This window comes from Lissotriton vulgaris, chromosome 2_2 (assembly GCF_964263255.1).
Source record: "Lissotriton vulgaris chromosome 2_2, aLisVul1.2, whole genome shotgun sequence".
Classification (NCBI taxonomy): Eukaryota; Metazoa; Chordata; class Amphibia; order Caudata; family Salamandridae; genus Lissotriton; species Lissotriton vulgaris.
Window position 1 is genome coordinate 110,515,394 of NC_141688.1, and position 24,533 is coordinate 110,539,926.

The window sequence follows — 24,533 nt, forward strand, 5'->3', positions numbered from 1 at the left end:
TGGGTGCCCTTTCAAGCATGTCTGTGATTCGACAGGGTGTGGGTTAACTAGAGGGGCTCTTGGCATGGCGATACTCCTGCGACGTTCCCTTTCCTTCACACCAGCCCATAAGGTAAGCGACCCTATGGGCCATTTTGCCGCCTTCACGGGTACCCTCAGGGATGTTATCATCAATCAGATGTCAATTTATGTCCCACCGGCGAACCTAGACTTCACTCTCCAAGCAACAGTAGCGGCAATCTCCTCCCTGTCCCATGGTCTGAAGGTGATTGGAGGTGACTTCAATGTCGCCCAGTGGCTGCTAAAGATGCCACCGGCTCACCGTCCTCTCTAGGAAAGCAGGGCCCAAGCGTCTCGATGACTGGTCCTCCACACTGGGCCTTTGCGATGTTTGATGAACTGGGCACCCTACAACAGTGTAGTACACACACGTATCGGCTGCCCATAATACCCACTCCCTTATTGACCTCATTTTCATGCCAGTCCCAGACTGTAGATCGGTTACAGAGATACAAATCCTGGTGAGAGGCGTTTCAGATAACTCCCTACTACAGATGCAGATCGCGGGCCGCATGGGAGAATCTCGCCCTATGTGGAGGTTGAACGCATGGTTCCTGCAGGACCCGGAAGAAATGCGTTACTTACCTGTAACTGCAGTTATCCAGTATTGGTATCTTTCATAGATTCACATGCCTGAACCATTCCCCGTCGTCGGGGTGGGAGTCCCCGGTATATAAAGAAAGTAATGTCATAAAGACATATACATAACAATAGGCCAGAGGCTTCTCATTAGTAGCATTTCCATGTCCTTTTGTAAAAAGGACTGAACTTTGGCCAAGAGCCAATCAGATCTCACCACCCTCTAGAACCTTCCTGGAAGGAGCCCTAGTCCCTCAGATTTTCGTAAGCACAGTGCTAAATAGTACCTACTGAGAGAACTAAGGTGAGCCCTTCCAGGGGAGGTGGGTGGGTTGCATGTGAATCTATGAAAGATACCCATAATACTGGATAAGAAATGCGTTACTTACCTGTAACTGCAGTTATCCAGTATTGGTATCTTTCATAGATTCACATGCAACCCACCGCATCTTTAGCAGCCACTGGGCGACATTGAAGTCACCTCCAATCACCTTCAGACCATGGGACAGGGAGGAGATTGCCGCTACTGTTGCTTGGAGAGTGAAGTCTAGGTTCGCCGGTGGGACATAAATTGACATCTGATTGATGATAACATCCCTGAGGGTACCCGTGAAGGCGGCAAAATGGCCCATAGGGTCGCTTACCTTATGGGCTGGTGTGAAGGAAAGGGAACGTCGCAGGAGTATCGCCATGCCAAGAGCCCCTCTAGTTAACCCACACCCTGTCGAATCACAGACATGCTTGAAAGGGCACCCATCTGCAGTAAAAGGACACCTGGGTGGGTCCGCCTTGCATACTTTAAAATCGCTGTCTGTTTCATTTTATATAAGTGTCCGTTGCCTGAATCAGAGTAACAAGCAATATCCACCACATTTCGTAAGGTACAACATGTAAAATCACACGATATAAGAATACCATTTGTGAAACAGAACAAGTACCTCCAAAGAATGAAATAAAGAAATGTGCAAGAATGCAGTAGGAGGGTGGGATGAAAGAGAAGGCTCACCTCTAGTGAAATAGATGACTAAGTACTGCTTGAGCCACAGCTGCATCTTTCATGAGTTCAGAATCCAAGCAGTAGTGCTTGGTGAACGTGTGTGGTGTCTTCCACGTCGCTGCTCTGCATATGTCGAGAATGGGCACTCCTGCAAAGAGAGCCATAGAAGTAGAGACAGCTCTGGTAGAATGAGCTCTGACTCTTGAATGCAGAGGATGATTTGCCTGTTGATGGCAGAAAGTTATTGCTGCTGAGATCCAACGGGAAATGCTCTGTTTTGTCAGAGGAAGGCCTTTTCTAGGCCTACTGAAAGCAACAAACAGTTGGTTGGATTTCCGAAACTGTTCTGTTCGATGAATGTAACATTTTAGACAACGCTTGAGGTCTAAAGAGTGAAGAGACCTCTCCGCTGCAGATACTGGATTTGGGAAAAAAGTCCGCAAAATTACAGGCTCATTCAAGTGAAAATTAGATGGAACCGTGGGGATGAATTTAGGATTGGTTGTAGAATAACTCTGTCCTGTTTGAATTGTAAGAAAGGATCCTGGATGGAGAAAGCTTGCAGCTCACCAACCCGCCTTGCAGATGTGAGCGCCAGCAAGAGAGCGGTTTTCCAGGACAGGTATTTGATGTCTGCTTTGTGTATCGGCTCAAATGGATGTTTCATGAGTTGAGCAAGGACGATGTTCAATTGCCAGGTGAACTTTAATGGAGGCATGCGCCAGTCCTGAATGCGCCTAATGGAGCAGGTAAGGAAGGATTTGTGCTGGAGTGGAAGAAAAAGGATGTATCTTATTTGCTTTACACCATACACAGAACCTTTTCCATTTAAGAGAATACGTTTTGTTTGTACTCTCTGCCCGAGCCCGGGCTAAAATGGTTCTGCATTCTTGAGAAATGTCTAGGTTCTGAAACTCTCTGAACTCAGGAGCCAAGCCGACAAACAGAGATGCTGGATCTGGATGCTGGACTTGACCTTGGTTCATTGTCAGGAGAGTCGGGCCAGGTTTGAATTGGATTGGCGGTTCCTGTGATAGGAGGTGAAGCTCCGTGAACCAGTGTTGGCGCGGCCACGCTAGAGCAATTAGGATCAGGGTGCAATGCTCCGCCTTCAGTTTCTGAAGAACCCTGGGAATCAGGGGAAATGGCGGAAATGCGTAAGCAAACACGTTGCACCAACTGATCGAAAATACATTCCCCAGGGATCCTGGTTGGGGATGCCAGCTTGCGTAATGTTGGCATTTTGCGTTGTGGCGAGTCACAAACAGATCCACAGGTGGCTTGCCCCACCGGGCGAATACTGAGCTGAGAAGATGACGATCTAGCTCCCACTCGTGGCACATGGAACGTTGCCTGCTGAGAGAGTCCGCCAGGGCATTGTCCGTCCCTGGGACGTATTCCGCTCGTAGGGAAATGTTGTGTTGTACAAGCCAGGTCCAAATTTCTTGAGATTCTTGAGACAACGACAGAGAACGTGTTCCCCCCCTGTTTGTTTAGATAGTGCATTGTGGTGGTGTTGTCTGTCCTCACAAGCACTGGGGAATTCCTGATCCTGGGTAGAAACGCCTTTAGTGCCAGGTATACCGCTCTCAATTCGAGGAGATTTATGTGTAGTTGTTTCTCTGCTAGGGACCATTGACCATTGATTTGGAGGTCCTGAAGAAACGCTCCCCATCCTTCCAAGGACGCATCCGTTGTTATTAACTGTGGCAAGGTTGGAAGTATGAAGTATAGGCCTCGTCGCAGATTTTGAGATTGACACCACCAATCCAGAGCCTGGACTATGGCAGGAATGAACCGGACGACGTCGTCGAAGGACCCCCTGCATTGAGTCCACTGAGCAGATAGCGCCTCCTGAAGTGGGCGCATATGAAGACGGAAGTGTGGGATTAAGAGGATGTTCGAGGACATCATCCCTAGCAAGGACTTGTAGAGGCGCACGGTGATAGATTTTTTGGACTGAATCCGGGTGGCTAAGGTCCTTAGTTTCACTTGTCGTTCTATTGAAGGTAAGGCCTTATTTTGAGCAGTATTTAGGACAGCTCCGAGGAACGTGATACACTGGGACGGTTGAAGGACAGATTTTTCTTCGTTGAGTGTGAGTCCCAGAGCACTAAAAAGTTGCAGACAGGCGTCGGAGGACTTGGTCACGCCTGCGTGAGTAGGTGCCTTGACTAGCCAGTCGTCTAAGTACGGGAATACCTGGTGATGTTGTTGGCGAAGGTATGCTGCTACTGGCGACAGACATTTGGTGAAAATGCGTGGGGCTGATTTTAGACCAAAGGGTAACACTCGAAACTGGTAGTGCTTGCCCGCCACCTTGAACCTGAGAAATTTCTTGTGGTTCTTGTGGATCGGAATATGAAAATAGGCGTCTTGTAGGTTGAGAGACACCATAAAATCTTTTGCATTGAGAAGTTGTAGCAACTCCTGAATTGATACCATGCGAAATGACTGTTTCTTGAGGTATTGGTTGAGGTTTCATAAGTCCAGTATAGGTCTCCATTTTTTCACCTTTTTCCGAATTAAAAAGAATCGGGAATAGAATCCTTTGTTTATCTGAGATCGGGGAATTTTTTCTATCGCTCCTTTTCTGAGCATGAGGGAGATTTCCAATTGTAGTGGTGTTAGGTTTTTGTGCTGCATTGGAATCGGAGGCGTATGTGGAGGATGTTCCACAAACTCCAGAGAATGTCCGAATTTGACAAGTTGAAGGACCCACTGATCTGTCGTAATTTGTTGCCAATTGTGAAGGAAGGATGTAATTCTCCCGCCAACTTTGTAAGGTGGAGAGAAACTGGAGACCTGCGTCAGAGAAAGGTCATTGTCTTCTGCCTGTGTCCTTCTTCCCCCCCCCCCCGTCCGCGAAAGGAGGATTTGTTGTAGGACGACTGGTTCTGCGGTTTCCTCTGTTGGTACTGGGTTTTATATTGCTGGCCTGAGCTGTAAGAGGATTTGTATCCTTGACTGTTGCCTCTGAAGGACTGACCTCTTCCTCTGGAGCCACGAAAGGAAGGGTTTTTATATTGTACAGGACCAAGAGCCCTTGCGGTATCCGTATCTTTTTTGATACCTTGAAGCATATCGTCGATGTGTTGTCCAAACAGAAGTTTACCGTCATAAGGCATGTCTAACACCTTGGCTTGAACTTCAGGCCGAAAAGACGTTGCCTTAAGCCAACCTTGGCGTCTCAGGACTGCAGCTCCTGCCAGCTGTCGGAAACCTGTGGACGCGATATCCAGTGCCACATCAATCATCTCCGAGGCGGAGCGCTCGCCTTCCAGGAGAATCTTCCTCACAATCAATCTCCCGGTTCTGCGTGGATTGCTTTTGCCAAGTGCTGTTTGCTGCAATCTTGAAGCCGACGGTGCTGACGGCGAGAGCCTGCGTGGGACAGATCGTGACCTGCTCCTGGACGTCGCAGATGCCCCAGAGCCCACGTGACAGTGGAGAGAAGCCTCTCGACAACCATCTGATTGCGCCCGACATTGCCTGGTTCCGTCCTGGTTCAACCCTGGTCACTGCTGATTGACCCAGACTCTGTCCCCTCTGCTTTCAGATTCATCTCGACTTCGATCCACCCTTGGATCACACCGGACACTTCTGCTTCCCATCGCCTGCAGCTTCTCCAGCTCCAAGCACCAAGAACCTGCGTGTCAAAACCCGACGCCACTTCGACCCTGTGCACCCACTTCCTGTGGGTGAGGCAACATTGCAACGCCGGTGTCCCTACACTGGTACACACCTCTAGGGTCTGTGTCTTAAGTTTTGTTCCTCTAGGTTCAGCGGAAGTATCTTTAAACTAACTTTGTGTTACTTTTACGCACCATTGACTTTGCATTGGTGCAAGCCGCACTTTACGTGCTGCACCCGAATCCCGCGGGCTTCTCCCGACTTCAGCATTGCTAGTCCTGACTGCTCCCAGCAATTCTCTAGGCCCTAGGCCTAACCCCTGTTCGATTGGTATCTCTTATACCACTTTTTTAATATATGGTTTGAGTGGCCACCCGCCCTCATCCATAATTGTGCAACTTTGTATGTTATACTGTGCTTTTGATTTAATGCTTGTGCCCCTTTCCTCATTAAGAGTACTGGGGATTAATTTAGAAATAAACACATATATTTTTATAATATATACTTGTGTGGTATCCTTTCATTTGGTATTACAGGATTGTATGTGGTAAAACAGCTCGCTTAACACAACCTCTTAAGTTAAGCCTTTAAGGATTCTTAGTCCATGCTACCCCTAGGATAGCTTGTCTACAAGGTTGACTTACAACCAGACACCATAAGGGATTGTTTGGACTGATACAAAGTGGTTCCAGAATTGGAAACACTACATATCAGGCCAACTTCTCACAGCTCCTCTTGAAGAGAACCCAAGTATGGAGCTACGTCTGCCCACATTTGGCGATTATAACGCCCCAGTAGAGCCAAAGAGTTTGCTGCACGCACTTGTAAAGCTGACATGGACGAAAACTTTTTTCCTATATTGGCAAGCTTCCGGCCCTCCTTATCTGGCGGCGCAGTCAAAACAGAGGAGGGATTTTTTGACTTGCGTTGTGCCGCTTGGGTTATTACCGAATCAGGCTTCGGATGGCCAATAAGGCAAGCTGGGGCAGTGTCCGGCGCTTTGTATTTTTTATCCAAGCTGGGCAGCACTGGCATCAGAGATGCCGGGGTCTGCATTATCTTCTCCCCTTGGTCCCAGACGTGATCAATGATGGGAATAGATCGTACTGCCTTTTGATATGGGTCTTTAAAATCGTAAAGAAAACAATCTTGTGGTGTTGCAGTGACTTTGAGGCTGAAGCGTAACGCCGCTCTCTCTACGATGTTGTGGAAACCCCCAATGTCTTCCGGGGGAGAATCCGCTTGCGCCTGTACAGGAGATGCGGGACCTGAAATGATGTATTCATCATACTCGTCCTCCTGAAGCTCGCCTTCCTCACGTTGCTGCTCTTCCTCTTCTTCTTCCTCCTCCTCATCAGAGGACGGCAGAGAGCGTGAGCGAGATGGCTCCGAATGGAGAATCAAAGGAGCCGGTCGAGATTTAGGAGGCGGTGTGACCACTGTAGGTGTCGCAGGTGTTTGTGTCACCACTGGCTGAGGCGGAGCAGTGGACGGGAATCTTTGCTTATAATCTGCAATGAGAAATTGCAGGTCTGTCACAATAGAAGCAGGAAGACACACCATAGGCTGTTGTTGAAGCGGTGGAGGATGGATCTCTTTCTGGTACTCTACATCCTGTTCCTGCTCCTGTTCCTCATAGTCTGGACTTTCGTGAAGTTTGACTTGCAGTTCAGATGGGCTTGTCGCTTGCTGAAACATAGAGCCCTCATCTGAGTCCTCAGTATCCAGGATATTAGCCGCGGGAAAAGGTTGCACCCTGCTCGGCGATGTTAATTCTGGCGTGAGTGTACGCGCAGTCATCCTGAAGTGTGAATAGATACACTTCAGGTGATTCAGTCGTCGACGGATTGGTCGTCGACGGGGAACGGTCCATAGTCGACTGAGAATGAGTCGTCGACGGTGTCTTCTTCATAGACGTCGTCGACAATAGGATCGTCGACGATGTTTGTTTCGTGGTCGACTTCGTCGTTGTCGGCTTCGTCGATGCTGGTGACGTCGACTGCTTCATCGACTCTGGTGTCCTCGATGGCTTCGTCGTCGACGGCTTCGTCGACGCTGGTGTCGTCGTCGACGGCCTCGTCGACGCTGGTGTCGTCGTCGACGGCTTCGTCGACGCTGGTGTCGACGTCGTCTTCGCTAGGCTCGCCGTCGACGGGCCCGTCGACGGCTTTGTCGGCGCTGGCATCGTCGACGATGACTTTATCAACGATGAGCTTGCCGTCGGCGTCGATGATTTTGTCGACGATGACTGTTTAGGCCTCGTCGACGACGAGGTGCTCGTCGACGGTGGCGCTGAAGAGGTCTTTTTTAAACTAATAATAGATGGAACAGACCTACCCGTCGACGACGAGGATGTTGTAGTCGTCGACGTCGATAACATAGAGGAGGCCACCGTAGTGGAGATCGTGGCTGTCGACACTGTTACCGGCAGGGCTGAAGATGTCGCCAAAGGTTTCTTGAAGGTAGGATCCTGTAGAGAAACCTTTACAGCAGTGGCCTTAGAACGATCCTCTGAAGACTTGGGCGTCTTCTTTTGAGGGGGCTGTACAGATGGTCCTGGAGATGAAGTTCTAGGCCTTTAAGGAGTAGAGTGTACACTCCCCATGGAACACTCACTCTCACCTGAAGAGACTGGTAGATCTTTTTCCTTAAGTCTCTGGAGCCATATCAGCAGTCGGCCCTCTCTATCCTTGAGAGTTTTGGCCGAAAAAGAACGGCAGATTTTACAGTCTTTAGCTGAATGGTCAGGATATAAACAGTACAGGCAGTCCTCATGCTTGTCATCCACATGAAGCCTCTTTTTGCTACAAGAGGCACAAGGTCTGAAAAGTCCTTTCTTAGGAGAGTCAGTCATGACAAAAGCAGAAGATTCCTCACAGGAATGAAGTTCTGAGTAAATTGTGGAGATAAATCCAAGAATATAAAGAAAACTGAGCAGAGCTCAGAGGAGACTCCCTTAGCACGACGTGCGGTAGAAAATCTGAGGGACTAGGGCTCCTTCCAGGAAGGTTCTAGATGGTGGTGAGATCTGATTGGCTCTTGGCCAAAGTTCAGTCCTTTTTACAAAAGGACATGGATATGTTACTAATGAGAGGCCTCTGGCCTTTTGTTATGTATATGTCTTTATGACATTACTTTCTTTATATACCGGGGACTCTCACCCCGACGACGGGGAATGATTAAGGCATGTGAATCTATGAAAGATACCCATAATACTGGATAATATAAACGTGCGATTGAGGGGGGAGCAGAAGCACCTTTTTCACACCGAGGGCACTGTCCAGCCCCCGGGCACACTCTGGGAGGCGGGTAGGCCATAATCTGTGGGTACGTCAAGGGGTTCCTAAGGCATAAGACCAACATCTCCCCCAGCTTTAGGCCAGAGCCCTCCGCCTAGAAACGACGGCAGCCACGACGAACGCTGAAGCTGATCACAGGCAACTCCATATAGTACAGGAAGAGATTAGGACTATCTCCTTCGTATTTGCCAAGATGCTCTGCCGATTTCTGGTGGCCTGAGTCTATGGCTGGGGAGACAAGAACGGTAAACTACTTCATTGGCTCGCTACTCAGCCCCTGGCTAACTGGATAGTCTCTGAGATTCAAGACCCCCGAGGGCAGGTCTCATATACCCCTGCAGATATTGCGCAGACCTTTGCAAGCAACTATGCTGGGCTGTACACAGCAGATCACCCACGCAACTCAGCTGCTGCCTCCCTCTTTTTACAGGGTGTCTCCCTTCCGCGGCTCCCAAAGAGAGAAGTCAAGCCCTAGAAGAACCCATTACTCCTGAGGAGATCGGAGAAGAAATCTTGGCCCTGGCTGCCCGCAAGACTCCCAGCCCAGACGGGCTGCCAGCGGAATACTACGCAGCGTTACGGGAGATTTTGATCCCAAAGCTCCATGCACTGCTTGAGGAGGTGCTGGAGAGAGGCACTTTTCCATCTGTCACAGACACCACCACCAATGTGGTTATACCTAAACTGGACCCTCCCTCAGGCTCATGCTCCAACTACCGTCCCATTTCCTTGCTTAATACGGAGATTAAAGTTTTCGCTACGATTCTAGCTGCCCGGCTGAGACGGGTGATCTGCGTCCTCATACACCCTGATCAATGCGGCTTCATGCCATACCGTAGCACATCCTATTTCCTGAGACGCCTCCACGTGGCCCTTGCTCACCGTCATCTTCTCACGCCGTATTTAGCCTTAGTGCTCCTTGAATTTGAAAAGGCCTTTGATATGGTTGACTGGGGCTACTTGGGGAGTGTGCTGGTGAGGGCGGGGTTTGGTCCTCACTACCAGAAACTGATGGAAGTCCTATATTTCAGCCCGCCTGCCAGGGTCCTTGTGAATGGGGTACTATCAGATGCCTTACCCATCAGGAGGGAAACCAGTCAGGGATGCCTGCTCTCTATTCTCCTGTTTGCCTTGGCGATAGAGCCTTTGGCCTGTATCATACGTGCGGATGAGCATATATAGGGGTGGCGCTGGCACGGTTCCCATGAAGACCGGATTTCCCAGTATGCGGACGATGTTCTGCTGTTTTTGGCCGATCCGGCCCAATCGGGACCACTAATGCCTTCAGATACTCCAATCTTTTGGGGAAGTATCGGGTCTGCGTCTTAACCCGGTTAATCCAACCTGGTTCCCCTCCATGCATCGCAGGAGTGTGTGGACTGGCAAACAATCATTCCATTACGGAGACTCTCCTTTAAATACCTTGGCCTGTGGGTGGCCCTGCTTCCAGAGCTGACTTGCACTCTCAATGTCAGCCCGCTATTCAAGCGTACAAGGGATGATCTCTGTCGGTGGCAGTCCCTCCGGCTCAACTAACTTGGCAGAATCGTCCTGTTTAAGTTCATTATTCTGCCCCCACTCCTGTACTTCCTCCAGAACGTCCCCCTTCACCTCCCTCGCAGCTGGTTCTAAAGACTGAATAGTATGCTTGCGACCTTCCTCTGGGAGGCTCGTGGCCACTCCTGGCTCTCCCACTTTATCAACTAGCCCAATATACGGGGGAATGAGACGGACAAACCCCTCCCTGAACTACCTGGCCACCCGCCTCCTGGTGATCCACAATTGGTTCAATAGTGGATGGTCGGATCCGGCCTATCGGCTAGAAATGGAGAGCCTTGGGTTCCCGCTAGGCCACGGTCCTGTTATATGGAGCACCAGTTTCTCGCACTTTGCCAACGGTCACCCGGACGACTTTCCTAGCATGGCGATCCGCGCTGCAGCACACTCAAAGGGACTGCAAAATTACTTTGCAGACGCCCCTTTGACAAGGCACATGGCTGCGGGAGGTTGGGACACTAATGGCTTTCCACAAATGGGACCTCATCGGTATCACTCGCCTGGGAGACGTCTGGAAGGGTGGGAACTTGTACTCCTTCCAGGAGCTGCAGCAAACATATTCCCTACAACCCATCCAATTCTATAGATACCTCCAACTACGCCATGCCTTGACCCCTCACATTCTCGATTGCTCTGAAGTCCCGGAGTTTAGCCAGATGGAAGCTAAGCTCTTCATGGGAACCCTTGGGATGAGGTGGGGGGGGGTTGGGGGGCTGGTGGGAGTGTCACAACTATACCGATCATTGATAAACACCACCCCGTCCAACCTAGACCCCCTTAAGAACAGATGGGAACAGTGGGTTGGCCCAATATAGGAGAAAGGCTGGAGAGACTCACTGATGGCCCCCAGGGTATTAATCATGTCGGCCAGGCTCCGTCTCATTCAAATTTAATTTTTTCACTGTGCATATCTTATTCCTGGTGAGGCTTTACAAAGTGGGGTTTCTCCCATCCCCTCAATGCTGACTTCTATTACATGGTATGGTCCTGTAATATCCTTTCTAACTACTGGAAGTTGGTTGTAGCGGAATTAACTGGCATACTGTTCCCACAATGATAAGCTGTTCTGGGAACTGCCACATTGGTGGCCGAAAGAGACATTGCAGCAGCCTGGAAGGACTTGGCGGCTCCCTCTCTGGCTAAATGGCGTAAAGAGGTGTATTGGTCCTTTCAAGAAAGATCTGTTTACAATGCACAAGGTTGCCCGGCCAGACATGGGCGGATTTTGGGCAAATGGTTGAACCTACTGGACTGAATGATTACGATCAGTGGTGGGGGGGCTGGGGATCATGTTCGATTCTAGCAATTCTTAGACTAAAGTTGGGAAGACTCCATGATTTTGCTGAAATGTCTAACATGTCACAGACTTGATCTGTTCTGTTTGTTGGGTTTAAAATCCAATAAAATTGGTTATCAAAAACAAAAACTTTGGTAACGCTTTTTCTGGGGGATACTCTATTTACCTGCAGATTCTGCACCGACTGAATATCCCAGGTGTCAGTCTGAAAACTCTTGAACAGCTTTCCACCACCAATAAGGGATGCTGTCTTCACTTAAATTACATATGTGGCATCCCTGTGACTTCACTAGGCCTATAAAGCACTTCCATTGGCTTGTTTACTTCAGTTTTCTTCCATTTTTTATGAAGTAGACGGATGGGACTAACATCAGGAAAACACGAGCAAACGTTTTGAAATATGTTCAGGAAGACATTTGAGATAATCAGCAAAGCAATAGTTAGGTGGGTGGGTGGGTGGGTTGGTTGGTTGGTTGGTTGGTTGGTTGGTGAGAAATGTGTAGCTAGAGTATCCACTGAAAAAGATTTACCAAAAGAAAAGAAAATTCTTCTGACGGGTACTTCTAACTGCAGAACCCTCCCCTTATGAATGGATTCACCAAGCAATCCTCAACAAGGAGGTGGGTAAATGTCTGGTTATACCAACAAATCCTGTAGGGCAGAGTGTGCTAAGAGGCCTTCCCTCCTCACTTCACAGTCTAAACAGTAATGCTTTACAAAAATGTGGTGGGAAGCCCATGTAACCGCCTTGCAAATGTCGGCTTCCAGCACCCCTCCCGCCAGTGCAGAGGTAGAATATTTTGCTCTGGTTGAGTGAGTTTCTGGTGGATCCTTGTGTACTTAGGCATAGTACATCTTGAAGCACAGTATTAGCCCTCTTGAAAAGGTCCTCTTGTGCACTGCCTTGCCTTTCATCTTCCAGGTTAATTTACTGTTTTTGTATTGTAGGCACTGAATGGGGGCATAGTTAAGCTATGTTAAGGTGCTTCCCACACATAAATTTCTGTTTTGTGCTCCCTTCAATTTTAAAAGGAAGCATTGGGCGCTTTAATTAACAATTGATGCAGCACTCGTACTTTAAGGACTGATGACTATCAACGAAGCACTTTAAAACTCCTTTTACAATTTCTGCAAGTGGGGACACAAACAATGACCATGAGGACGTTTTGACAGGACATGCTTATAAAAATTAGGAATCACTGTCTATTATGCTGCATCACCACACACAGGAGAACTGTGGCTCACTGGTTAGAGGAGGCATACCCTGAAGTAGAGGTCAGACCCGGGACCAGGGTTCAATTCCCGACGCGGCAGGGTCTGAGCCCAAGTGTCCACGGACTCGACAATTCTCACTTCGGTGCCAACTCGAATCATGGGTTCACACTCTGCAACTCATACAGCAAAGTGATTGTGTTTAGTCTCTCTACATTTTAACCTGAGGTAATAGATATTCCTATCAACACATTACATTGTGTTTGTAGTACCAGCATATTGAAGATTGATGGATTTTAATATAGGATTGTTGCTGGTAGGAAGGTACATAACAACAAAAGAGTACCAGAGGGTCTAGAAGGAAAATGGTGGGTTTATGGTGTGTGAAGCCAAACAACAGTGACCCTTTCAACTGACCTTTAGAGGATGGTATACAATGACACCCTGATAGATGGTCAGCCCGCTACGGGCATTTTACCACTTAGTTTGGCGTTCTTTCGGCAGCTTTTTTAACGTTAAATTACTACTGTGCCTCGCTAGACGGACATGCTGCCCAGTCATACATCGGTGGATGTTTCTTAACGCTAAGGCTTAAACAAATTTGAGACACTCTCAACACTAACGCTGAGTTAAATAACGAGATTCTGATTATTTTGCATCTATAATCGGAACGTTGAATAAGACTTTCTTTCTCTACTTAAATAACTCACAATGGGGATTTTCACGATGTGGGTGTTTGTTTACAGAGGTGAGACAAGTTCTCGAATTTTTGTTTACTTGTCCCTTTAGAGTGGTGCTTCACTCTACTCCTGAGCCGCTGCCAGGTGGGGTGAGGTCTTCACCTCTTACAAGTTGTGGTAAGAGTCATTCTCTCTCATTTGGCATATAATTTATATATCCTGAAATGTTAAATCAATTACACTACGTATACGAGTGTCTATAGTCAGTACTGGCAGTCTGACTTAGCCTAAGGTCTATACTTATTAGACTTAGCGATCCTGTGTGTTTTTGTGTGTGGTTTCAGCCTTTCTGACATTTAACCCTTCTTGTTCTGACCTTTCTCAGTGAACGACATAACCTGTAAGGAACAAGACAAGACTCTTCACCTAGAGACCGCAGGTGACCTCAGTACTTGTCTTTGAACTTTGTTTCTTATTGTCACTTATTATTTCTTTTATATTTGCAGTAGCCTATATTTGTTGTAAGGTCATGAAGAAATAAAGGACAAACCTGTCCACTAATTGCTGTAACATGTCGACCTGGTTCCATTTCTAGACAGCTTATTTCTTAAACTGTCTTAACACATTTTTTAATGTTGGCAGAGTGAGTTTCACCCAAATAAATTCTGTTCTGTACTCCCTCATCCAATTTTAAACACACTCTTTATTTTCATTTTTTCACGAGGTTTTTTGCACTGCACTCCACCAGTCATCCCATACTCTACCACTCACTAACTTTGAGAAGTGGTATACCATACTACCTGTTTTTTCAGCCGAAGGGATCTATCAACATTTATTTATTTATTTATTTTGAGATTTGTAGAGCGCCTGGTGACCCGAGGGCATCCCCGCGCTATAAAACCGTAAAATCCAGGACAGGCAAAACCAGGAACTATTTGGGGAAGAGGAGGGTTTTGAGTTTTTTGCGGAAAAGTGCGTGGCTAGGTTCCAGACGCAGCAGGCGAGGAAGGGCGTTCCATTTAGAGGCGGCCTTAACCGAGAAGCGGCGACCACCGGTACGCGACTTCTTGAATCTTGGGACTGTGGCCAGATGTTCGTTGTCCGAGCGAAGGTTTCTGTGGGCTTTATAAGGTGTAATCATATCTTTGAGGGTGGCAGGTCCAACCCCATTGATGAGTTTGTGCGTGATGCACATGGCCTTAAACTCCACTCGCTGGCGGACCGGAAGCCAGTGCAGAGATTTGAGGGCCGGTGTGGTATGGGCTCTGGGGGGAAGGTTGAGAATGAGTCTCGCCGCGGCGTTTTGTGCGCGCTGGAGTTTGGCCAGGGTGGTTTCAGGAGCGCCGAGGTATGCGGCGTTGCCGTAGTCCAGACGTGCTAGTATGAACCCTTGAACTAGAAGTTTCCTGGACAGGGGGGGCAGGAGGGGGAGGATCTTGCGAATTGAGCGGAGAAGGCCAAAGCAGGTCCCCGCGGTCTTGACTGCCTGGGTCTTCAAGGAGAGGTCCTGCTCCAACCAGAAGCCTAGGTCTCCTTCTTTCTGAGAACAACACATCTGGGTAGATGGTTTTGGAAGAATCCCAAATGATGAAGGGCAGTTCCGAGTGGTGACTGATGGGTATCTCTGACCATCTATCAGGGTGTCATTGTATACCATCCTCTATAGGTCAGTTGAAAGGGTCACTGTTGTTTGGCTTCACACACCATAAACCCACCATTTTCCTTCTAGACCCTCTGGTACTCTTTTGTGTTATGTATCTTTGGGGATGTTCCCAGAGCTTGGTCTTTAAATATTCCCCTGGGTCCCACTTTACAGTCGTGTTGTTGTTGTTGCTGGTAGGAAGGTGCCACTTGATTTTAATTGAACTTTTTAAATTTATTCAACTAATTCATTAATTGCCTTGCCTTTCATTTTCTCCATATAGACAGCGAAAAGCTGGGTGTCCAGCCAGAATTCACGTCTTGTCTAAGCCAATGTAGTCTTACTTCTTTTGGTGAATGAGGCGGAGGGAAGAAGGCTGGTCGGCTGATGAATTGTCCTATGAGGAAGGGGGAAACTACTTTAGGCAGGAATGCAGCACTGGTTATTAGTACCAACTTGTTGGCACTGATGTGATTGGATGCTTTTTACTCAATGTGTCTAACTCGTTTACAAGCCTAGTTGATTCCTTGTTAATGCCTAGTTGAAGTGACAGCAATTAAAAAGTATTTGAAAGCAAGCTGCTGCAACGGATAACTGTAACGGTTCAAAAGAAGAACATATTACAAAAGAAAGAACAAGTTTGAGATTTCATCGAGGCATTATGAAGGAGTTGGGGGAAGTTTGTTTGTAAGCCCCTTTAGGAAAATAACAATGGGTGACTTGAAATGATACTGCTTATCAGGTGAGGAGAAGAAGGCCAACTAGGAGAGAGGGCAAAATGTGGGGTGTCCGACAGATGGGCCTTAAGAGGATCTACTTAGTTATCTGCACACCACTTGACAAATCTCTCCATATGCTGGAGTACACCATCTTGGTGGAGTGCCTACGGAAACAAATAATAACATTCATCACTTCAGGAGGCAAGGAAATCTATATCTGGTTACCCCACTAAAACTCCAGGCATGGAGATGGATGCTCAGAGGTTGGGGTGCAGAATCTGCCTCTGTGATTATGAGAGGATGTCTACTCTGTGAGGGAGATGGAGCGGTGGGAATAGGGAGAGATGAATGAGGTCTGCATATGACATGCTACAGGGCTATCAGGATTACTTGGGTCCACTTGAGGTGAATCATCCTCAAAACACAGGGAATCAAGGACATGGGAGCAAACATATAGAAGTGGTAAGTTCCATCTCAAGCTAAAACCTTCCTTCAATGCTCCCTGCAGAGGATACTGGAGTGCAAAAAATGTTGTGCAGTGAGCATTGTCGTTAGTGGCAGAGAGGTCCACCTGAGGAGTATACCAGAGCTGCAAAATGCACAGGACTACCTCTGGGTGTAGACACAACTCATACACTGAGCGCTCCGGACATATGATTTGCTCTCACGTAGATACCATTATCCTGAGCCAGGACAAGAGCCACAGAGCATCTCAACAGAGAAAAGGCAATCCTACTCCCCTTTGCTTGTTGATGTACCACATTGCAGTTGTATTGTCTGTCAAGATCTGACAGAGTGGCAGCAAAGGGACAGGTGAGAGGCCTTTATGTTATGTTATGTTAAAAATATTTATAAAGCGCGCTGTGACCAAGCGGTTTCCTGGAGCTGGGAGATTGATAGTATCAGATGGAAGAGGCGGCCAGGGAATTACGGGTTTATGTAGGCTTGGGTAAACAGATAGGTTTTAAGCGCCTTACGAAAATGCAGGTAGGCAGTGATGGACCTGATGGTGGGTGGAAGGCTGTTCCAGAAGCGGGGGGCAAGAATGGAAAATCTAGTGCCACCGGTTCTGGATTTGCGGAAGCGGGGGGACACTGAGGAGAGCCTGACTGGAGGAACGAAGATTGCGACAAGGGTGGTAGTGGGTAATCATGGAATTAATGAAAGCGGGAGCAGTGCAGGCCCTGGCCATGAAGACTAGGCATCCCATCTTGAAGAGAGTTCTCTGCAGGATGGGAAGCCCATGAAGGGATTTGAGGAGGGGGTGGTATGGTGGGACCTGGGGAGCCGATGGATAAGGCGGGCGGCCTGGTTCTGGATGGTCTGAAGACGCCAGAGCTCATAGGCAGGAATGCCCACATACAGGCAGTTCCCGTAGTCCAACCGGGAGAGAATCATGGCTAAAACAATTACTTTAAGAGCATCAGTGGAAAAGAAACGGGAAATTTTTCGGATAATCCTGAGGGAAAGAAAACAAGATGATACTACAGAGCTAACCTGAGGACGCATGGAGAGGTCCTGACTGATTTTGATGCCCAAGGTTCTGACCTTGAGAGCTTAAGAACTATAATTTTACCGGATTGATATGCAACATGTGTTCTTCTGAAAAACAGATACCTCTGATCTCCAATTCCTCCAGATGAGCTCCCCACTCTATAGTGGAAGCATCTGTAATAACTGCTGTCAACGGTGGGGGTGTTTGAAACTGCTTACCCTGGGACAGGGTGACTTCCATACACCACTACTGTATGTCCAATATAGTGTCCCTGGACATTTGGATACAGTTATAGAGATGTCTGTTACTTGGAACTACTGCCCAGAGAGGCATCACTGGAGGGCCATAATGTGCCAGAGTACATAGGTGACTAAGAGAATGAAAGAGGCTAGCAGACCGAGCAGGCGCAGCAACAAAGTCAGGACTGGAATGATCACTCACTCTGAAATATCGGAATCATAGCCTGAATGTCTTGAACCCTCCAAGGCTAAAGAAGGCACAGCTATGTGGTGTCCAATTCAGTCCCTATGAACAGAATGCATTCAGAGGGCACCACATGAGACTTAATTGATTTGATGAGATCGAACAGCAATGAAGCGGTCGTCTGCATGTGCGAGACACAATCTCTGGAGAGCTGGCCTTGATGAGCCAGTTGTCCATGTAAGGTAACACTGGAATTCCCACCCTTCTGAGATGGGCTGCAACCACCACCATTTCCTTTGTGAAGACATAAGTTGTGGAAATGAGGGAAAACGGATACCCCAAACTAGTAGTGTTTGGATCCAACAGTGAAGCAATGTTGCTTCGTGCTGGGACTGCAGGATAGGGATATGGAAACAGGCATCCTGCAGGTCAACAGCACCAGTCGATCTTCTGCTTCCACTACCACTAGAACTTGAGAGAGAGACACCATCTTGAACTTTTCCTTTTTGAGGAACCAGTTCAGAACCCTGAGGTCTAGGATCGGACTAAAACTGCTGTCCTATTTCAGAACTAGGAAGTACTGAGTAGCACCCTTTTCCTCGATAATGCTCTGGGACCAACTCGCCAGCATCATTTTGGGGTAATGCTAGAAATTACTGCGGTAGGGCACGTAGGTGGTCTGGGGGGAGTGCATCAGTTGAGAGGGGTAAAGGAGGAGGGTGTTGCTGGAAAAGTAGGGCCTACTCCCTTTCCACAATCTGCAAGACCCAAAGGTCTGAAGTAATGGCCCTGCATACTTATGGGAAGGAGAATACCCATCCATCCAACAGGCTGCTTTTGTTCTGACCACGGGAAACTAGGCCAACTTCCATGCAGTAGATGGGGAGAAAGAGCAGGAGGAGGTAGGAGGCAGAGGAAGGGCACATGTTTGTCTCGTGCCAAAGCGCACCCAACCCAATGCACATTTGCTGCTATTTAGACCAATATGGGAAACCTACTTCAAACAAGGCTTTCAGCTAAGAACACAATCTTCACTTACAAAATAATATCCAACCTTTAAAATAGCCTGCTCATGGGTCAATATGATGCCAAAGCTAAAATGCTCAACTCTTAACCTATGACTTTAAATGGTGAAAAGAAGAATGTCCTCACCCCTCCTCTGTAATGCATTATTGTTACTAGTTGGAAAGCATGCATACTGTTAAAACAGACACAAAGATAAAATAAGGTATATTGAATTACCTTTACTAAGGGCATAATCTTGCATACTGAGCCACAGACTATGGGCTGGTTCCTTTGTAGATCCCAATGCTAAATCAACAAAGACAGCAACTTCGGGCCGCAATGTAAAATCAAATGGTTTCTGTTCTTCGTTGCAAGAAAGAGCAACTTCCAGCAGGCAACTCATGCACTTATCTGCAAAGAAGTAATAACACATTTCTCTCAGGTTACTCATACTTTTACTTGAAGAAGTGATAAAATATTCCATTTGGTTGGCTTAAAATGCATGAAACACACACTAGCAAGCAACAATGTCAATTAGTGCATAAAACCAATTTTATTACAAAAAAGATTCATTTAAAATGTGTCTGAAGATAGATAGACTTTCCTGTTTTAGGTTTAAACCTATAATAATTGATAAAAAACCCACAACATGGGAAATAGCCCTCACCAGTGTAAACATATCAACACTGAAAAAACACCTGCACAATCACAAACTAAATGCCATTGAAAGAAAGGAAAAGGACAGTGAAAGAGTAATTTTTAATTCTTCGTGAAGGGACCAATACATTGTAACTTTAGTTATACAATGTAGCAGCAAGAAAGACTGGGATAACATTATTCTGCTCGAGTTTTGTTGTTTAAGGATGTCACTAAAATATAGTTTCCTCTTCCTTTTGCTTTTTTCAGTTTTGTGGTCTTTGGTCTAAAGATGCAGGGTTTAGAAGAATGTTTAATTTCTCATTTAAATATTTTATGAACTGTAGAGAATCAGGAAATATCAATGTCATATTTAATATTTTGGCTAAGTTTAATTTTTTTACAGATAGGTAAAATGGCAGGTTTCATAAGAATCTTTCATCATACACCAATGTACCATCACATTACCCCACAGTCAGAGAATGGGTGAAACCCATTGAAACATCAGCCCCCTTTACTAGTGAGTCAGTACTGATAGTAGGTGAATGAAAAATGTCCTAGCTAACGTAACGGAAAGTTTCAATTCTATTAAGGACTCGTAGGCGAGAATTATGCTTTACTTTCTTCATTTATTGCATAGCAGCCACTTAGAAGTAAACAACTACTATTCCCATGAACCAAAGGGAATAAACAACAAAACAATAGTGTTCATAGATAACACAGTGTCCCATCCAATGCACCAATGGTGTTGATAGTCTTATGTTTCTGACCATGCGTCCTCTTTCGTCGCTCAGTCAGCCAGCACAATCACATAAGGAGTCTTGTTTTATCGTATCCCCTCGAAAACCAAAAGAAGGCGTAAGCGAAAGAAAAGGTTAAGGTCTAGCCCCAAGAAGAAAACATGTCAAAATATGCACAGGATCACAACACTATACACTTAAGTAAACACAGTACTTACTCCAATACGTGGGAGGTAAGCAGTCAACGCAATTGTACCCTAGGTGGGATAATCCTCGCCTCCGAGTCCTTAATAGAATTGAAACTTTCCCTTACGTTAGCTAGGAAGTGTTTCATTCTATGGGGGACCGGTGCCGAGAATTATGCTCGTTTAAAGCTTGCTCACCACCAACTGAGCCATGTCAACAACCGGCTTGAAGTAAAACCGTTTAAAGGTGGAGTCTGAAGACCAGTCTGCTGCATTCAGAATGTCTTCCAGACAAGCTCCCAGGGTAAAAGCTATGGAGGCCATGGCTCCTCTGGTAGAATGTGCACCAAACATACGTAAATCGATGCCCGCCTCCTGCATGACCCAACGGACCCATCGGGCAATCGTGGGGAAGGAAACCGCCTTGTAAGGTTTTTTGAGTGCAATGAGCAAACGGCGTTCCCCCGGAGGCCGCAACTCCTCCGTCATTTCCTCGTACACTTTGAGACAAGCAACTACAAATAGTTTTGTGGAGCCCGGAAACGCAGGGTAGGAGACAGAAGTCGTCCCGCACTTGGTGCATTTGCGTATGGTGAACGTTACACCGGTGGGGGAAAAAATTCTTCCCGCTACATCCAGTGCTCTGACATCGGAAACCGGTCTGCAAAAAATCAGGCACAGCAGCATGGCAAGTTTAGCCGAAAGTTCTTTCCTGGATAGGAATCTATTGGGCTGCGAAGATTGAAAGAGATTCAAAACTCTGTTAACAACTCCGAGTAACAAGGTTCCGGGGGAAGCGAGAGACTAATACCCCGAAGAAGGCGGCAAACCAAAGGGTGTTCCCAAACCGGAGAGCCATCCACCAAGACATGACCAGCGGAGATGGCAGATCTGATGGTCCTATATGCAAGACCATCCTCTGCCAGAGAGGCCAAGAAATTCAAGATGGAGGTCACATCAGTTGCCATGGGATTGAAACTCCGTTGCAGACACCAACGACACCACCGTCTCAAAGTGGATCGGTAACGTTTGAGAGTGATGTCAGCCCAGGCTTTGGACAAGAAATTCTCAGCCACTCCTGAAAGGCCCGGGACTGCCCATCGTCCCCTGTAATTAGCCATGCCATGAGAGACAGGGAGCCTTGCTTGATCAATGGGTGAGGAACACCCTCCGGATTGAGAAGAAGAGTCCAAAAGAGGGGGAGTGGGATTGGAGAATCACAGGAAAGTGCCAGTAGAACTGGAAACCACACTTCAGACCTCCAGATCGGGGAAATGAGCACTATGGTTGCTCCCTGGTGACAAACCTGGACCGAGACCCAGGTTATCATCTCAAACGGGGAAAGGCAAAACCCGCTTCAGGTCGCCAATCCTGAAGAAAAGCATCCGTTTGCTCCGCCAGAGGATCCGGTCTCCAACTGTAGAATAGTAGAAGCTGGTGATCCAGGCGAGAGGCGAAGAGATCCACTGAGAAAGGACTCCAAAGACTCTGAAGATCCGCAAACATTCCCGGATGCAGTTTCCAGAGGCTCAGGTTGTGGAAATGGCGGGAGTGGAAATATGCCACTGGATTGTCCTGGCCCGGCAGATATTCCGCCGTGACCGAGATCTGATGCTCCAAGTAGTACTGCCAGAAATTCGCAGCCAGATCTGTAAGAGCTCTTGATCTGGTGCCACCCAAGTGATTGATATACTGGATGGCGGAGACATTGTCCATCTTGAGAAGGAGCAGGACCGAACAGAGTCTTTCATCCAGCATTTCATCGTGAACGAACCGCCAAAAGTTCCAGACAGTTTATGTGTAAATGTTGCTCCGAAGGAGACCACAAACCTCCTGTGGTAAAGTCGCTGCATGTTGCGCCCCATCCGGACCTGCTCGTGTCGGATTCTATAACGATATCCGGCGCGGAACAGAAAATTGTCCGACCATTCCAACCTTCCATGTTCGAGAGCCACCACTGAAGCTCTTCCCTGGTGTCAGTCGTCAGGCACACGTTGTAGAAATAAGGACAGCCTTTGCGGAGGTGAGCCGCCTTCAGCCGCTGAAGCGCTCTGTAATGGACCGGTAAAGATTACCTGAATGGAGGCTGACAGGAGGCCCACTATCCGAGCAAGCTGTCTGAGGGAAATCAGAGTCAAGGTTAGAGCCCTCCGAATCTCGTGGCAAATCTTTGTCATCTTGCATGAGGGAAGGCTCAGAGTGGCTTCCAAAGAGTCTATTAAGAAACAAAGGAAAACAACTCTCTGGGAGGGAATTAGGGTGGACTTGGACTCGTTTCTCACGAACCCTAGGTTCTGAAGCAGATCTACTGCGGTTTCCAGCTGACAAGACAAGGTATCAGGATCGAGCGCAATCAACAGAATATCGCCTAGATACACAATAAGTCTCATGCTGGACGCCCGAAGGTGTTCTATCGCCGCTCTCAAAATCTTGGTGAGGACAGCCCGAAAGGAAGGGTGATGAACTCGTAAGTTTTCCCGTGCCAGGGAAACTGAAGAAAGCGGCGATGAGGGGGAAAGATGGGAATCGCCAAATAAGCGTCCTTGAGGTCGAGACGCGCCATCCAGTCGCCAGGTCTGCGAATGTCTCGAAGAGGTGAATTCCCTCCATTTTGAAGTGACGATAAACCAGCCACTCGTTGAATTCTAGCAGGTTGATGACCGGACGCCAACCCCCATCCACCTTGTCCACAAGAAAGAGGTTTTTGAGGAAACCTCTGGAGTGTGGCAGGGTCTCTACTATGGCCCCCTTGTCGAGCAGAGCTTGGACCTCTTGGTCCACCAGGATGGCATCTGTCTCAGAAAAGCACAGAGGTCGGGTAGGAGTGACCTGCAAAGGAGTGCCTAGAAAGTCTATATGAAAACCCCTTACTGTCTGTAGGACCCAAGCATCCCCAGCGACAGAAGTCCACATTGGGAAAAAATGCGCCAGACGGCTCCCCACTCTTAGAAGGGAAGAAGGGAGAACACTCACCAGAAGAATTGGCTCTGCCTCCTCATCTGCCACCTCTGCCTTTGCCTCGCCATCCGCGAGTGGGGTAGAAATTTCCAAAGAGGCTTGATCCTGATATTGTCCTTGACTGGATCCTTGCCCTCTGTTCTGATTTGGGGGGCCGTACAAGCGGCCCCTACCTCGTCCGGCCCCTCGAAAAACCTGGGGGCGAAAAACTTTCTGAATGGAAGACTGTGCCCTATCCACGGAGGTTAAGGGGTTTACGAACCTGCCTAGTTCCTTAATAAAGGGCTTGCCGAAAAGGCCTCCATGAGCAACTGGGCCTGGTTGGGTGTCCGCCAGGTCCCCAAGCTCAGGATTAACCTGCGGCGTTCAGTAGAGATTGCGCAGTTGGCGTAGTAGGCGTTCCCGAGGAACACCACTACGCGCTGGGCCCATGAGGAGAGATGATCCGGGGATATGCGGGAGCCTGATACCTTCGCTTCTTCGGCCATATCCAGGATTTTGGTAGCGGCCCCCAAGACATCCAACAATTTATCTTGACAGGCCCTCTAGGATCTGTCTATGCCCTTTTTGGGGTCTTTAACAAATTTTTGGAGAAAGGTAGCCATTCGGGGGTCAAACTCCGGGGTGGCGCCTACCTTCCCTTCCAACGAAGGGCAAGGACACTCCGCCCTGAGGCAATTACGGGTTGCAGGTCCGAGTGGACGACGGATCCTGCTGGCCCCGTACTGTGGGACTTTCTCCGATGGGGCCCAGTCAGAGGAGCGCGGGTGTAGGACATCGTCCAGGTCCAGCATATCTGCACACAAGTTCATCTCAGTAGCGGTTGACGCCGACTTGGATGGAAGCCAGGGCCGGGACTGTGCAGGAGAGTCGTCCCCGTCCCCCTGATGTCCTGGATCCTCGCCCGCCGAGGTAAAAGGTATTGCCGGTGGAGTCATAGGGGAACTTGTTGGAGGTACATAACTGGCTAGGAAAGCTCGCTTGAGCCAAGAAAAAGCGTTGGAATCTGCTCCAGCGTCCTTAGCCCATTTGGGTGGAGGTTCTTGGGGTTTGCGGCAGTACCAGTGGACGAAGGGCCAGAAGAAGAGGAATGTGCAGCTCTGGCCAGCTTTTCGCAAGCTTGGTTAATTTTGCGGGACAGCCACTCCACAAGGGGGGTCATGGCCTGCTCCACCGCCTTGTGGATGGATTCGTCAACCGCGTCGTAAAACTCATCGCTCCAGGGAAGCGCCGCAAGAGGATCTTCCTCCCACTGACCATCTTGATAAACTTTGTCCTGGTAGGCCACCATAATTGGTAAGTATCCAACTTTGTTTGACTTAGGTATTGCCAAAGAGGAGGTAAGCCTCAACAGAGGGGGGGCTGGGTGTCAGCCTGGAATGTGGGCAGACAGTGTCCGCAATAAACAGGCCCGAA

The 24,533-nt window shown here is 48.1% G+C and overlaps 1 protein-coding gene across 9 annotated transcripts in view; it reads right to left on the reverse strand.

Annotated features, from left to right (window-relative positions):
• The window catches only part of HERC1 (HECT and RLD domain containing E3 ubiquitin protein ligase family member 1), a 2,101,515-nt gene that overhangs the window by 1,833,604 nt on the left and 243,378 nt on the right, over positions 1-24,533 (reverse strand). For all 9 annotated transcript variants that reach the window (XM_086959402.1, XM_086959399.1, XM_086959397.1 and 6 more), the window contains exon 19: positions 18,836-19,009. In XM_086959402.1, coding sequence (XP_086815528.1) covers positions 18,836-19,009 — 174 coding nt within the window. The remainder of the gene's footprint in view (positions 1-18,835; positions 19,010-24,533) is intronic.